General features: G+C 33.5%; 1 protein-coding gene across 1 annotated transcript; it reads right to left on the reverse strand.

The window, feature by feature from the left end:
- Positions 1 to 7,650: 7,650 nt before the first annotated feature.
- LOC143230690 (histone H4) lies at positions 7,651 to 8,834 on the reverse strand. The gene is made up of 3 exons (XM_076464677.1): positions 8,677 to 8,834; positions 8,206 to 8,387; positions 7,651 to 7,862 (listed from the first exon to the last, which is right to left on the reverse strand). The coding sequence occupies exons 2-3, from the start codon at positions 8,383 to 8,385 to the stop codon at positions 7,731 to 7,733; spliced, it is 312 nt and encodes a 103-aa protein (XP_076320792.1). The 5' UTR covers positions 8,386 to 8,387; positions 8,677 to 8,834; the 3' UTR covers positions 7,651 to 7,730.
- Positions 8,835 to 13,814: the final 4,980 nt, after the last annotated feature.

Consider the following 13,814-nt stretch of genomic DNA (forward strand, 5'->3'; position numbering starts at 1 on the left):
AGTGTTGAGTATCTCTGACAACTCGGTTTCTCGAATAATCAAGGATATGTCATTAAATTGTTTAACGGAGTTAACAAGACGGTGTAAAAGGAGTCCAGCTTTTACGCTTCAGATGGATGAAACAACAGATTTCGCAGGCTATGCGATGTTGCTTTTGCTTGTTCGCTATATTCACGAAGCTAGTTTTGAAGAAGGCATGCTAATTTGCAATCCTTGCCCACTCAAACAAGAGGCGAAGAAATACTTAAACTGATCGATTTATATATGGAAGAACACGAGATCCACTGCTGTCTTCATCGTCACGCACTTGTAATGAAACGAATGAAAGGAGATAGTCAGATAAAAAAAATCTGCTATTTTGAACTTGCATACAAATTAAGGGACAAATGCTGGATACAGAAAGTGGATTACCTTTCGGACGTTTTTGCCTATCTAAATGAAGTGAATGCTACAATGCAGGGTACCAGGGTAACGCACTTCAAAGCTCAGAGTAAAATGGAAGCGCTTCAATGCAAGTTAAAACTTTGGGGTGAATGTATACTTATGGAAGAACTTGACTGCTTCAAAAATCTCACTTGTTTTTTACTTATGAATGAAATTTCTTTAAGTGAAGATGCAAAAGTTTCAGTCTTACAGCACATATCTGATTTGTGTACAACTGTTGGCGAGTACTTCCCTCCTCATTTAGAAAAATGACTGTGGATTCAAAATCTCTTTGTTGACTCTGCAAATACCAACGATTTGCCCTTGAAAGAGAGCGAACAGCTTATAGAAATTCCAACTGATGACAACTTAAACACAAAATTTCAGTAAGAAGAAATTGAACAATTTTGGAATTAAATACCCTGAAATAAGTAACAGAGCTTTGAAAATTTTGATGCGTTTTCCAACGACATATCATTGCGAGCAAATATTTTCATTGCATACAGCTACAAAGACCAAATTTAGAAGCAGGTCAAATATTGAAGATGATTTGCGCTTACAGGTAACAAGCATAACTCCAAATATTGAACTACTTTGTGAACAAAAGCAAGCCCATCCGAACCACTAATAAATAAATAAGTACACTGAACTTTTAATGATATAAATTTTGCAAGCAGAAATTTTGAACAAGTAAGTAGAAGTAAAAATTTTCTTTAAATATTCATATTTTTAATAAATTTATATTATAAAAGTTTAAAGTAAACTTTATCTGGTGCTAGTGGCCAATTATTTCTGGTTTTAGTGGGGTTTTTTTTATTAAGACTCCGCAATGAGTTTTCTTTCTGATGTAAAGCTCCATCAGGTCTACAAAGTTTGGAAACCCCCGTCTTAGGTTAACAAAGAGAATTCGCAAGTTGACCTTCTTTTCCTTGTCCTTCTTGCTACTGATTTTATTGTTGTTGCGTTGTATGAATCCATAAGATGTCTAGTTGAATGCTGTTGTTGTTGGTTTTGAATTAAGCACAAAGCTACACAATGGGCTATCTGTGCTCTGCACACCACAGGTATCGAAACCCGGTTTTTAGCGTTGTAAGTCCGCAGACATACCGCTGCGCCACTGGGAGGCGTAGTTGAATACAGCAGGGAAGTTTATTGTCTAGATTCATTTTGTTTCTGCAAGTTATTTAGTTCTTTATATTTCAAGTTTAACAGAGCTTTAGTAGTTTTTTGTTTTGTTTTTTGTAAATTATGGATAATGTCTGTACACTGATTAAAATTTTTGGATAGTTTTATCTTCACAATATTAGGAATTAGTATTTTTTCCTTACGGCACTGTTCGGTGAAATAAATGTCGTTTCTTCTACTGATAATATTTTTATTTAAGTTTCGTTAGGATTCGTTAACAGTGGCGTAATGTAGGTAAGTTCAGACATAATGGAGTTTAAACAGATAACACAGTACACGAAGAAGCACTATAATTCGTGATGACAAGGAACTCTCTTGAAGTAAAAATGTATCTCAAGACCTTTGGTATGGGTATTAAAATGTTTATTAAAATAAAGTAGAGAACAACGTTTCGACCTTCTTAGGTCATCTTCAGGTTAATAAAGATAGCCCACTTCCGGTTGCATATACTCATACATACTGCTTAAATGCGCAAGAGAAATATTATGCGATATAAAAATACTTTCATTGTATTTTTATTTAAAAGTACGAATTAATCTAATAAAGAATTATATTTACAATAAGCATTTCAGATTATTCATCTTTTACTGTGTTCTGTTTTTTTGTAAAGTTGGATTTTTTTAACATAATATTATTTTGAAAAAGTATTTTAGTTTAGCAAAACCGAATAATCTTTAATGAGAAGAACCGATAAGAAATTAAAAGACATTTTGTGCTCCATAACGCTGATTTTATACTTGTAAACAATGACAAATGTCGCTACACTGTTAATATATTATGCTCATTTTATAAGAACTCCATGACTGGTCGTGAACAGTTTCTCAAACTTTTCCATCATTCCCCTCAGTTCGAAAAAAAAAAGGGAAAAGTACCAAATTAAAATGCAAAACTCTTTATTATAATGTAATTATACATCAAACTACAAGTGAAGTAAATAATAATAACTAATCACTTTTTCTTAATTTTTTTAAATAATTGATAGTATTCATTCACCCTAAATCTGATCTAATTAACCGCTGTATGAACTATCCACCAAGTTGAGAATTACTCGTGTAGAACTTTGAATTTACATAATTACAAACATGATGAATTAAAATCAAAGCATATCCATTTTTAATGCTTAATAATATAACGTCATGCAAAACAGATAAGACTATTCAACTTTGAAGATAAGTGGTATATTTCATTTTCCTTCTTATTACCTCGATAACATATTACATCATGGTAAGCCAGTGACTATAAGTACAGTGAAACTGCGTACAATATTTTTTTGAAACAAAACAAATAATTTACAGTTTTGTATCAAAGTTTTACATGAGCGTAGGAATGTAAAAAAAATCACTAACTTACATTTTCAACAAAGGTAAGCCATTTTAATTACTTCTTTAAAAAACATATTTAAACCTGACTTCTCGAATTTTTAAACTGCGAATTCATATAAATATCACATATAAAAGTTCTAAATTTAAAACTCGTCACCAAACATGTCACCCCAGAAGTTAAGGTGTTTCACGTTTTTGTTTTACGGTATTATTTATAAGCTAAGGTTGTTAATCTTTCGTTGACTAATTGCAGGTTAAAATGTTTTGTGTATAAATTTAATCGGGTAAAATTTTAGAGGTCTTGGAACTAATCTTAGGATTCTGTTTCGTAAAAGTTGCAACGTGCTAAAAAAATGCTGATGAACATATTAAAGGTGACTTGACATCCATACTCTATATTGTGGACGTATATAAGCTTTGTAATTGTTTACAGTGGTAGAAGGTGTACATCTTTTGCTATTTCCTGCAATGAGTTTAAGATGAGTAATTCATTTACTGATAGAATTTTTATGTTTATAAAACATTGGGCCTAAGTAAGGCGGCTTTCGAAAGTAATGCCTAGAAACTTGGCCAAAGTACATAATTTTATTACGACACTACCTAGTTTTAGCTTCATTTTTTCTTGATATTTTAAAAATGTATATTTAAACTTTGGCGAAAAACGATACTAGTAGTTTCAATTGGATGAAGCAGTTCCTGCCAATCGTTACACCAACGATGATTTTTAAACACTATTGGTTGTTATTAGCGAGTTGTCCGATACGCTACAAAGAGTAACATCGTTTGCATACTGAAAATTATTTATTTCAAATGAGGAAAGGCTATGCTATTGACACAAAGAATGCAGAGGAATGGTGAAAGAATTTTGCCTTGTGGAACCTCTGCTGAAATGTTGAATGGTTTTAATAATATGTTTATTTTGACCACTGCTCTTCAGTTTCTTTAAAAAAATTAGAAATACATCTGAATATTGAAATCTTTGCTACCGTGGTGTGTAGGCGATATTTAATAGAAATATGTTAGACTGTGTCAAAAGCTTTCTTAATGTAGCGGATTGTTTGTTTGTTTTTGAATTTCGCACAAAGCTACTCGAGGGCTATCTGTGCTAGCCATCCATAATTTAGCAGTGTAAGACTAGAGGGAAGACAGCTAGTCATCACCACCCACCGCTAACTCTTGGGCTACTCTTTTACCAACGAATAGTGGGATTGACCGTCACATTATAACGCCCCCACGGCTGAAAGTGCGAGCATGTTTGGCGCGACGCGGATGCAAACCCGCGACCCTCAGATTACGAGTCGCACGCCTTAACACGCTTAGCCTTGCCGGGCCTAATGTATTGGAATATGACTAAAATTGCCTGATTGTCATTAAACGATTTGTAAAATTAATTTAGTGATTCTGGTTGGATTTGCCATGGTATGTTGACCTTTACATGAGAAGATTTTGAATGTTTGAAATTAGGTTGTTCTTTTCACAGAAAAAGAGTAGTCTATTGGATATAATACATTCCAGAAGGTTACCTAAGCAACTTAGACTAGTTTTTTCTGAAAATATCGGGGTTAGAACTTTTGGAAGTAGCCGTGATGGCAGATTTTTTTTCCACTTATCAAAATATTATTCTGTTTCAATTCCACTTATCAAAAGCGTATCCTGTTTCAATTACAAGTTGTTTATTATAGTGAAACGAAACACCATTTTTCGTACCAGGTTTGATTTTGTAGAAATCGGAACAAATAGTGTTAATAAAATTTCACAAAAGTAGTATTAATATCTTCTTGTATGTTTAAGAGTCAGAAAATGTCCCCAAGTTCTTAAAGTAGCTTTTTAATTCAAATCTAAAAACATATTTGTTTAGACTGGAGATTATCTAGAAACTGTGCTGCTGTTGAGCTGTGTTTGTAGTTGAATCATGTTGAATGAAGTGAAATATAGAAATGCAAGTATTTTATAATTAATAGTTTCATTTGGAGTTACTTATAAATATCATTTTGTTACAAGTTATAGCATTTACAGTGGGGATAAATATTTTTAAAACTGGTAGGGCGTTTCGATCACTAGTGCGATCATTCTCAAGTGGGGAGAGTGTTATGTAGTTGATAATTTGATTGAAATTGCCTGAGAAATAAACAGATTGAACACATTTAAAGAGCAGTGAAAATATTTATACATAGCATGAAAACAGTATACGTACCTTTGTAGACAAGTGGACAATGTCTCTACTGAAATAATGAATAGTTTGACATCTTTCCGCCTCTAAAACTGAATCTCCTTTATATAGAAGGAAAGATCCTTTTTGGAGGGGAATAGCCTACCCTATTCTGTAGCATTGTTTAGGCTCCTGATTGAAGTACCACTGAAGGATGATAAATTAAACTGTACCTCGTTCCACTATTTCACAAAACTTCAGTTTTATATTATTGTGTGAAACGATTTCTACCGATACTGAGGTGTTACTTTTGATTTACTATGGGTACTTGTTATAAAATGTACGAAAAAAAGTTTGAAAATTTCTAAATGTTAAGAATTTAGTGTTATGTGTTAATCTATCCACAATAGTTGGTTAAAGTAAGACGAAACTTTTGTAACACTTACACACATTTAATACGAGTAGATGAAAAAGCAAAATTCCATTTGAAGGTAATATTTTATAAATATAAAATGGAGTATCACCTAGCTTCTGTAAAAGAACGAGTTGGAACTAATATAACTCTGTATTAAATATGTATATTCTATACATCCTATTTATCATTTAGAAATTCATTTCGTGAAAACATTATATAAAATATGCTATGATAAGATAGAGAACCTAAAATTACCTTATCTACACCATTTTGTCAATATCACAATTGTGGCCAATTAATTATGAATGATACAATGCAGAGACAGTGTTAATATGTTGTGTAAAAAAAAAAAAAATGCTGAACACTTTTCACAGGTATCGATATCTAATGAAGTACGAGTTTGATATTTTCAGACTTTTGCATGTACCCGAAAAAAAAAAAAAAAAAGGTTCTCGCTTGACGGATCGTCCTTGATTTCGAGTTAATTGTTCAAACACAAATCCTCAAATTAAAATCTTTAATAGAGAGACATAATAACGTTTTGAAGTCAACGCGAGTGTCTTCCATTACAGCTAAACTTTATGTAATTATTTTTCCAGTAATATAACTTACCAGCACCAATATGTTACGTTTTAATGAACGTATTTTATTTGTGCATTGGAGCGACTTAAATGAATAAAGTATATTCATATTCGTTTAATATTGAGTACAAAAACTGAAACACTAACAAAATGTTTATATCATGTTCTACTGCCATCTAGTGGCTTTCGCGGTATGATCATAATTACAAGTCGCAAGTCATTCTTGTAACTAGGTAGCAATAAATTAAAACTTTTAAAGTAGACACTTTGAATTCACGTGGCAGTCAGTTAACTGACTAAAAATAATGCAGCATCATAATTTGATAATTTTATTCCTTTAAAGCAGCAACCAGTGTCCACAGTTTCTAATAATTTTGTTGGGCATCTCGTTGATAAGAAGACGGATCACACAACGCATTGGAAGCAATATTTAATCAAAGAGCTTAGACAACAATAGACTAAGCTGGAGATACCCAAGGAAATAGATGCACGTACTCCAACCGAATCGTACAGCAGCTACGACACCAAACTTCTTCAGTTGAGATAAGCAAGACTACCCCCCCCCATTTCTTTTGGTAGATGTATTGGTCTCTGTGGATGACGTAGACAAGTACATCTAAAACTCAGTTCCCTGGTAATTTCTCCCCTCCCTCCTTTTGGTAGTTTTCAACTTCAGTTTTGTTGGGAGTCCTCCCCCTTCTTTATTCCATGTATAAAAATAAAAGTTAAAAAAAAAGGATAAAAAAAAAATTAATAACTTTTCTTTAAAAGTGTGGTAGTTCAATAAGTGAACGAAAAGAATGTTTGTTTGTTTTAATTTCGTTCCAAGCTAGACGAGGGCTATCTGCATTAGCCGTCCCAAATTTAGCAGTGTAAGACTAGAGGGAAGGCAAATAGTCATCACCACCATCCACCGCCAACTCTTGGGCTACTCCTTTACAAACGAATAGTGGTATTGACCGTTACATTATAACGCCCCTACGGCTGAAAGGGCGAGCGTGTTTGATACGACGGGCATTCGAACCCACGACCCTCAGATTACTAGTCGAACGCCTTAACCACTTGGTCATGCCAGGCCACCCCAGAAAAAAAGCATCATCTTTTGGCAAGTGCCCTTGATTTATGGGAAGTTAAAATGTAGCAAACATGATTAACTATTAATATACAGCAACCTACTGAAGAAAGTAAGTGAACCAGCGTATCATGTAAAAGCACTTCTAAATGACTTTGCACTGTGTCATATTTCTTTTAAATATTACGTCGTCGATTTTTTGGATGCTTGAAAAACAATGTGTAATAAATGAATAAAAGGGAAGTAAAATACAATGTACATTTACTCCCCTTTTATTTATATATATATATGACATCCTCCTTCCTTCCCTTTGTTTTTGATAAGCATGATAATCATCAATGGGGGTGGCTTCTTTTATCAAACGAATCTGACGTTACAAAATTTAAAACTTGTGATATTGCAAGTTCAATTATAATTTTTCAAACTATAAAAATAAAAAAGTTTTAACATTCATTTTTTAACTCAACTGATGTCAGATACGTTTAGATATTAAGTGTACTATGTGTGTTGCATAAACTTTATTTAAAGTATTCATAAAAAAAATAATTAATACACGTTAAAAACAGACCGTGGTACAAAGATCTCAGCCACCAAATCCGTATAACGTTCGCCCTTGCCGCTTGAGGGCGTAGACTACGTCCATCGCTGTCACAGTTTTTCTTTTTGCATGTTCTGTATACGTAACAGCGTCTCTGATGACGTTCTCCAAAAATATCTAGGGTTATTAAAAATTAAATTAACTTTTGGTATGCAATAACGAACTAATAATTGCGACTAAAAAACAAATTAAGTAGAGTAATTAATATCAAAAGTTTTAAAGTTTAGAAAAATCGCAATAAGACGAAGAGTTTGTTGTAATTAAAACCAAGTTTAAACGAAACTGGACATTCAGTAGACAGTTTTTACTCAAGAGGAGGTTTACGGAAAGCTTTGCCAAGTAGACAGCTACAAGACAGTTGATCGTTTCCTCCTAGTTTTAAGGACTAGAGGGAAGACTTCTCCCTCCGCATGGGCTAAAAATTAGAAACAACTTAAGATTATAGAAGATAATTTATCACCTTAAGGACTCCTCTTGTTTCTTCGTAAATTAGGCCCGAAATACGCTTTACTCCACCTCGTCGAGCAAGACGTCGTATAGCCGGTTTGGTGATTCCCTGAATGTTGTCTCTTAGAACTTTCCGGTGCCTTTTAGCTCCTCCTTTCCCTAGGCCTTTTCCACCTTTACCTCGGCCAGACATCCCTACATTAAAAACAGAAATGCTATTTTAAAGGAGCATATTTAAAAAGATTTTAAAAAATATAAAAGGATAGCATTAATATTTTTATGCGAGGGGGTGGAACACTAATCAGAGTTCTAAAGACAATTAAGTTTTAGATAACAAACAGGTAATCCTATTCAAAATACACAAGTAATAAAGAGAAAACAAAACATTTAAATAACTTTCCATAATAATTAAATATAATATCAACATGCATTGCGGTGGGAATTATAAAAGCACTTATTACAAAAATAAATAAAAAGTACATACCGTTAAAAATCCCAACAATCAGACAAAATATCAACAAACTTTGTATCACCACATCGTATTTTGACCATCCATTCCATGCCTTTTATCGGTTTCCTACTGAACTGTAAATTTCCTTTTACGTTATAAATTTTATAAACCAATCAGAATATTTCGCATTAAGACTGCTTGAAAGCAGAAAACTCGGAAAGGGGAGGTTGGCTTAAAAGAAAATCAGATATTTTGAAATCTTCACCCTTGTGTTTCTGATGTATTACTTCACCAGCTTTTAGTAACAGTAAACAATGGAGTTAGAAGTTGTAATAAAGACGGTATTACGACCGATCTTCTTCATTTTGAACTGGAAAAAAATAAGTCGTGCCCTCGTCAAACAAAAGTAGGTCAGCTATCTCCCTGTTGTTACATAACTGCAGTATTTGAACAAGACAGTTGCGATGATGGGTACAATAAAACTACAGGTGTAGGAGCCACACGAAGAGTTTGAAACTAAATCTCTGAAAAAAAACGAAAAGAAAAAGTGATGGGACTTGTCAGCAGAGATAGATCCCTCTTATATTGGTAAAAGAAGTTCTCTTGATGGGCTAGTAGTTAGTGTACCCAATTACGTTGTCAAAACTACACTTCTTAGCAATGTCCATCTCAATTAACACGTTTGTATATGACGTAATCTTTCCTCGTAAATTGAACTTTCCTGAACGATCTATCAGCTGTTGTCGATCAAAAGAAGGATTAGAAACACGTGCGGAGCAGTTATTGTGCTTGGGAACATATCTAATAAGCTAGCTTATAAGTACATGAAGAATATCCATTGGTATGTTCACATAAGATAACACTTGCTGGAGCAAGCTAAGAAAATGTGATGAAACTGACATAACGTCTGTTGCAATTTACTTTACAAACTGCTGAGGGTTGTCTTGAGAAAGTGACCAAAATTCATCAAGAATGCAAACGTTGTTACACCTGAAAGGTGTTTGCAGTTGAGCACTGATATCTTCAGAATTACCATAACACTACAGTGTAACCATCTTCCAGGTTTCCATTACAATTACCAGAACATTTATCATCTTTTTTTGTTTTAAAAACACTACTTACCTTTTGTCCTTCAGCAGTTTTCTTAGTTTCATTCATTCTTCTTACAGTATTGTTAATATCCCATTGTTCAAATAAATCAACGACGTTTACCACGCTATCCAAAAACACGTGCTTAACTTAAGTAGATTATTAATGTTATTGATTTTTAAAAGCCCATTATGCACTATAATAACTACAAGTAAAAGCTTTATATTTTCAATGTGGTAAATCAAAAAGTAACTTCAGATATCTAAAAGCTTTTACTTCTCACTTGTAGCATCTTGTGCTTCAACAGTTTTAAATTATAATATGAGGGCATACTACGTGTTTTCTACATTTTTATCTAATGTAAAAAATGTTTGCATTTTTAGTAATTAGAGTGTATTTACTTTTAATAAAGTGATACTATGGTATCACGTGCACCTTCTCGTGGGAAAGATTTTTGTAAAGTAGGAAATACTACGTAAAAGTAGACAGTTTGTGTATGTTTTCTTGTAGCAAAGTCACATCGGACTATCTGCTGAGTCCACCGAGAGGAATCGAACCGCTGATTTTAGCGTTGTAAATCCGTAGACTTACCGCTGTACCAGCGGGGGACAAAAGTAGACAGTGATATTTGTCACTGGTGAGTCAGGAAATGCTTTGATGTTACAACCTCCTTTATTGTTTGATAGGAATGTTCAACAGTGTCATGAGTGGCACACGCATCCTGACAAGAATAGCGCCATTGTTCCATGCATATTTTCTCACACTAGGAAAGATTTTGCTCCAGTGTTCAACAAAATATTCTTATTCATAGTAATATTTGGAGTCTTAATAAAGGTGCTGTCTTTAATTAATACATTCATTTTTATTATTTTATGCACCAAGTAAAGGTTGTTCACACTGCAATACACTGTTTCCAGTCTTTTCCATTCTTCATAGCATAATAAAAAAGTCGGAGAATACCGTTTAACTCTGTAACATTTGCTGGTGCACTTGTTATTATCATAGGGAACCTAGCTGATTACCTTTGAGGGAAATAAGTGCATTTGAAAATACCATTAAATACAGGTTTGTTCATCGTGAACATGAGACACATAGCCGCTTCAACACAAAATAAGTTTCTGCATTCTACAGATGAAACTACAACTGTTTAAATGAGCAAGTTAAATGAGTGGTTTCCTTGTAGCAGTAAAGATATTCACGAATTAATACCCGAAATATGCCTTGTACCTCCCATGCAAATCTAATCTTCGTTATAAGTTTGACTCTCATAGTAAAGTATTTTAAGTATTTGTACTAACAAACTAAATATATTTTCTCCTGTGGAATAATTATCCATAACAAACTGTAAAAACCTTTACTCTACACCAGCTTTCTTTGTGTGAGATTAAGCATATGCATACCTTAAAATAGCTGACGTTCGTTCTATGTGTGACATAGAATGGAATCTATTCCAGTTGTAGAGAACTTAGTCAATTAAGGTGCTTATAGTTGTATCATCAAACAGCTTAATAAACTCACGTTGGCTTAGGGTGAAAGATAAGAGTTTCATTGACAGAAGTAATAATTCCAAGCAAGTGTTTTCCAACACCTTGTCATATTTCTCCAAAGTGTAAAGAACCCAAGAAAAGCGCTGTTTCTTAAGCCTCCAGCTATTCAACTGAAACTCTGAATGAAAGGTTCTCTCAACAAAAATAACACGTAGTCTAAGATTCTCTACAGCACCATATTGGAGTATTTACACTCCTTTTCTCTCTTTGTTTCGAGAACGTTGTCTTCTGTTTCTCTGTATTTTAGACTCTCTTCTAAACCCCTCTACTGAAAAAAAAACGTCCACTGAATTTTCCAGAGAACTTTCTAAATTGTACCTATAAGTAAACCTCTTACATACAACATTAAGCAGAATAGAAAAGCAGTCCAGTAAGTAATGTTTTGAAGTGATGGTTGGAAGGTTGCGAGTTCGAGCTCACTTACGACATCTTGAGGGAAATCGGTTTTCGCAATTTTTAGTCTGTCCAGTTGTATATTGGATAACAATGAGTGGGATGAACCAGAGGGAATGTATTACCATTCTCATGTACTTGTGTGATTAAGAATTCATAATCAATTCGTATGTGCTGTCTAAACATGGAACGTATTTGACTTTTTCCAACAAAGATTCATAAATAAAGTAAATAAGCAACATCTATATGAGTAACTTCTTGTTTATCATCACTCGAAAATAATAAGATTCTGAGAAATGTCTTCCATCCTATGCAGATGTGGAAAATATTTAGTTTGCGCTTTCCAACTTTTGTGGGTCTTATTTCATAAGGTACATCGGTAGGTTTGGAATTACAGTTTGCGCCAATTCTTTTGGGAATTGTTCTTCCTCTTCTCTGTTTGACATCAATACGATGTCTTCTGGCATACAGTGACTCCGACAGTAAAAGTCCAGGGTGTTGTTTTATTGCTAGGACTACTTCTAATTCTAAAACATGATTAGCTCTTCTGTATGGCTGTATGGCTCTGAATCTTTCTCAAGAGTCTGACTTTCCCTACAATAGCACTTATATTTACATTTTGTTCTCTTAGAGATCTCTAAACTTACTTGCTATATTCAGCCTCCTCGTAACTGAGTTCCTCGTATTTATTGTCTATTTGTCTCTCTGTTTTTCCCATCATTCTACCTTTCTTTGTGTTAGTCAGGAGCTTTTAAGTAGCAATTGCTCTAAATTATTTAATTAAGATATAGCAAATTAACTTATATCATTCTAATAATAATATAAAACTGTTTCAATCCAATTACTTCGTGTCCGAATACAATAATACTGTTTTAATTTTTATGAAGTTCAGAGTAACAAAAGTCTTAAACAGTTAGTGTTATTTAATAATTAGGGAAAAGTAGCATTCTCAACTTACGATAAGAGAAAATGCTGCATTACAATTATTTATATATACAATATATTATGTTATTAAAACCAAAGTTACATTATTTTAGGAATTTTTTTACAATAATTCCCAGTCCCTCTTCAAAGCCGGGCCCAGGTGCGTTATACCCTAGGAAAAAAAAAAGAGGAGGGGTACTGAGCTGGGTGAACTGGGCCTGTTTTTTTAAAAACAAAAAAAAATCTGTTTGTTTAGAATTAAGCATAAAGCTACATAAGGGGCTATCTGTTCTCTGCCCACCACAGATATCAAAACCCGGTTTTTCAAGGTGTAAGTACTCAAACATACCGCTATGCTGCTGGGGAGCAGAAAACAAAATCTATCTTTAAACGTAAAAACAAAAACGACAGCTTTAGTGTCAATGAATAAATACTTTCTGACAGAGCAATAGATCTCACTCGTATTCGAAAAAGTAGCTCACATAAGTCCTCCTACTAGTACCACCTTAAAAAATAAGTTGCGGTACTCAGTACCGGAGAGAATTTCGCCCATGTTTACACCACTTCCATAAACAATCTTTCCAAAATATACTTCGTACTACTTCAAGTAATTTGCTGTTTTAGCTAATAAAGTCTGTTAAACATTATTAGTTTAACTTTAATTTCTACAAGTAAAGCTACTTACGCAGACTTATCTGTTTGTTCACCTGCACCAGAGCAAAGAAAACTCTGCAGTATCCCCTGCGTGAAAGCTATTTGACTAGGTCTATTAAGCTTTTCGTGATGACGATCAGATTAACTTGAAGACGACCTAAGAAGGTCAAAATGTTGTTCTATACTTTATTTTAATTAAAGTTTTAATACCCATACCAGCCGCTTTGAGAATACATTTCTATTAAGCTTTATTAGTTTCACTTTAATTTCTACAAGTAACGTGTAACGGATTAACCAATATATATTTATTCTAATATCTATGTATGTTTTAGTTTAATATAAGTTTATAAATGCTTGTAACTTATATTGTTAAATGTGTATTGCGAAAGTCCCGTCTATTCTCTAAATTTGTAGAAGATTCTCGAGCATAAGAATCAACAATATATATATATACACTACTGGCCAAAATCTTAAGGCCAATGAACATAAAGAAAAAATATGCATTTTGCGTTTTTAGACTCAACTACTTATTTGAGTAGAGCTTCGAAAGATGAAAATAAGAAA

This window comes from Tachypleus tridentatus, chromosome 10 (genome assembly GCF_004210375.1).
Source record: "Tachypleus tridentatus isolate NWPU-2018 chromosome 10, ASM421037v1, whole genome shotgun sequence".
In the NCBI taxonomy this organism is placed as follows: domain Eukaryota; kingdom Metazoa; phylum Arthropoda; class Merostomata; order Xiphosura; family Limulidae; genus Tachypleus; species Tachypleus tridentatus.

Bases quoted from the DNA above. Each gene is read 5' to 3' on its own strand.
- LOC143230690 (XM_076464677.1), bottom strand. From the start codon at position 8,385: ATGTCTGGCCGAGGTAAAGGTGGAAAAGGCCTAGGGAAAGGAGGAGCT. The intron at 7,863-8,205 runs GTGATAAATTAT...TAATAACCCTAG, and splicing joins AAACAAGAGGAGTCCTTAAG to ATATTTTTGGAGAACGTCAT.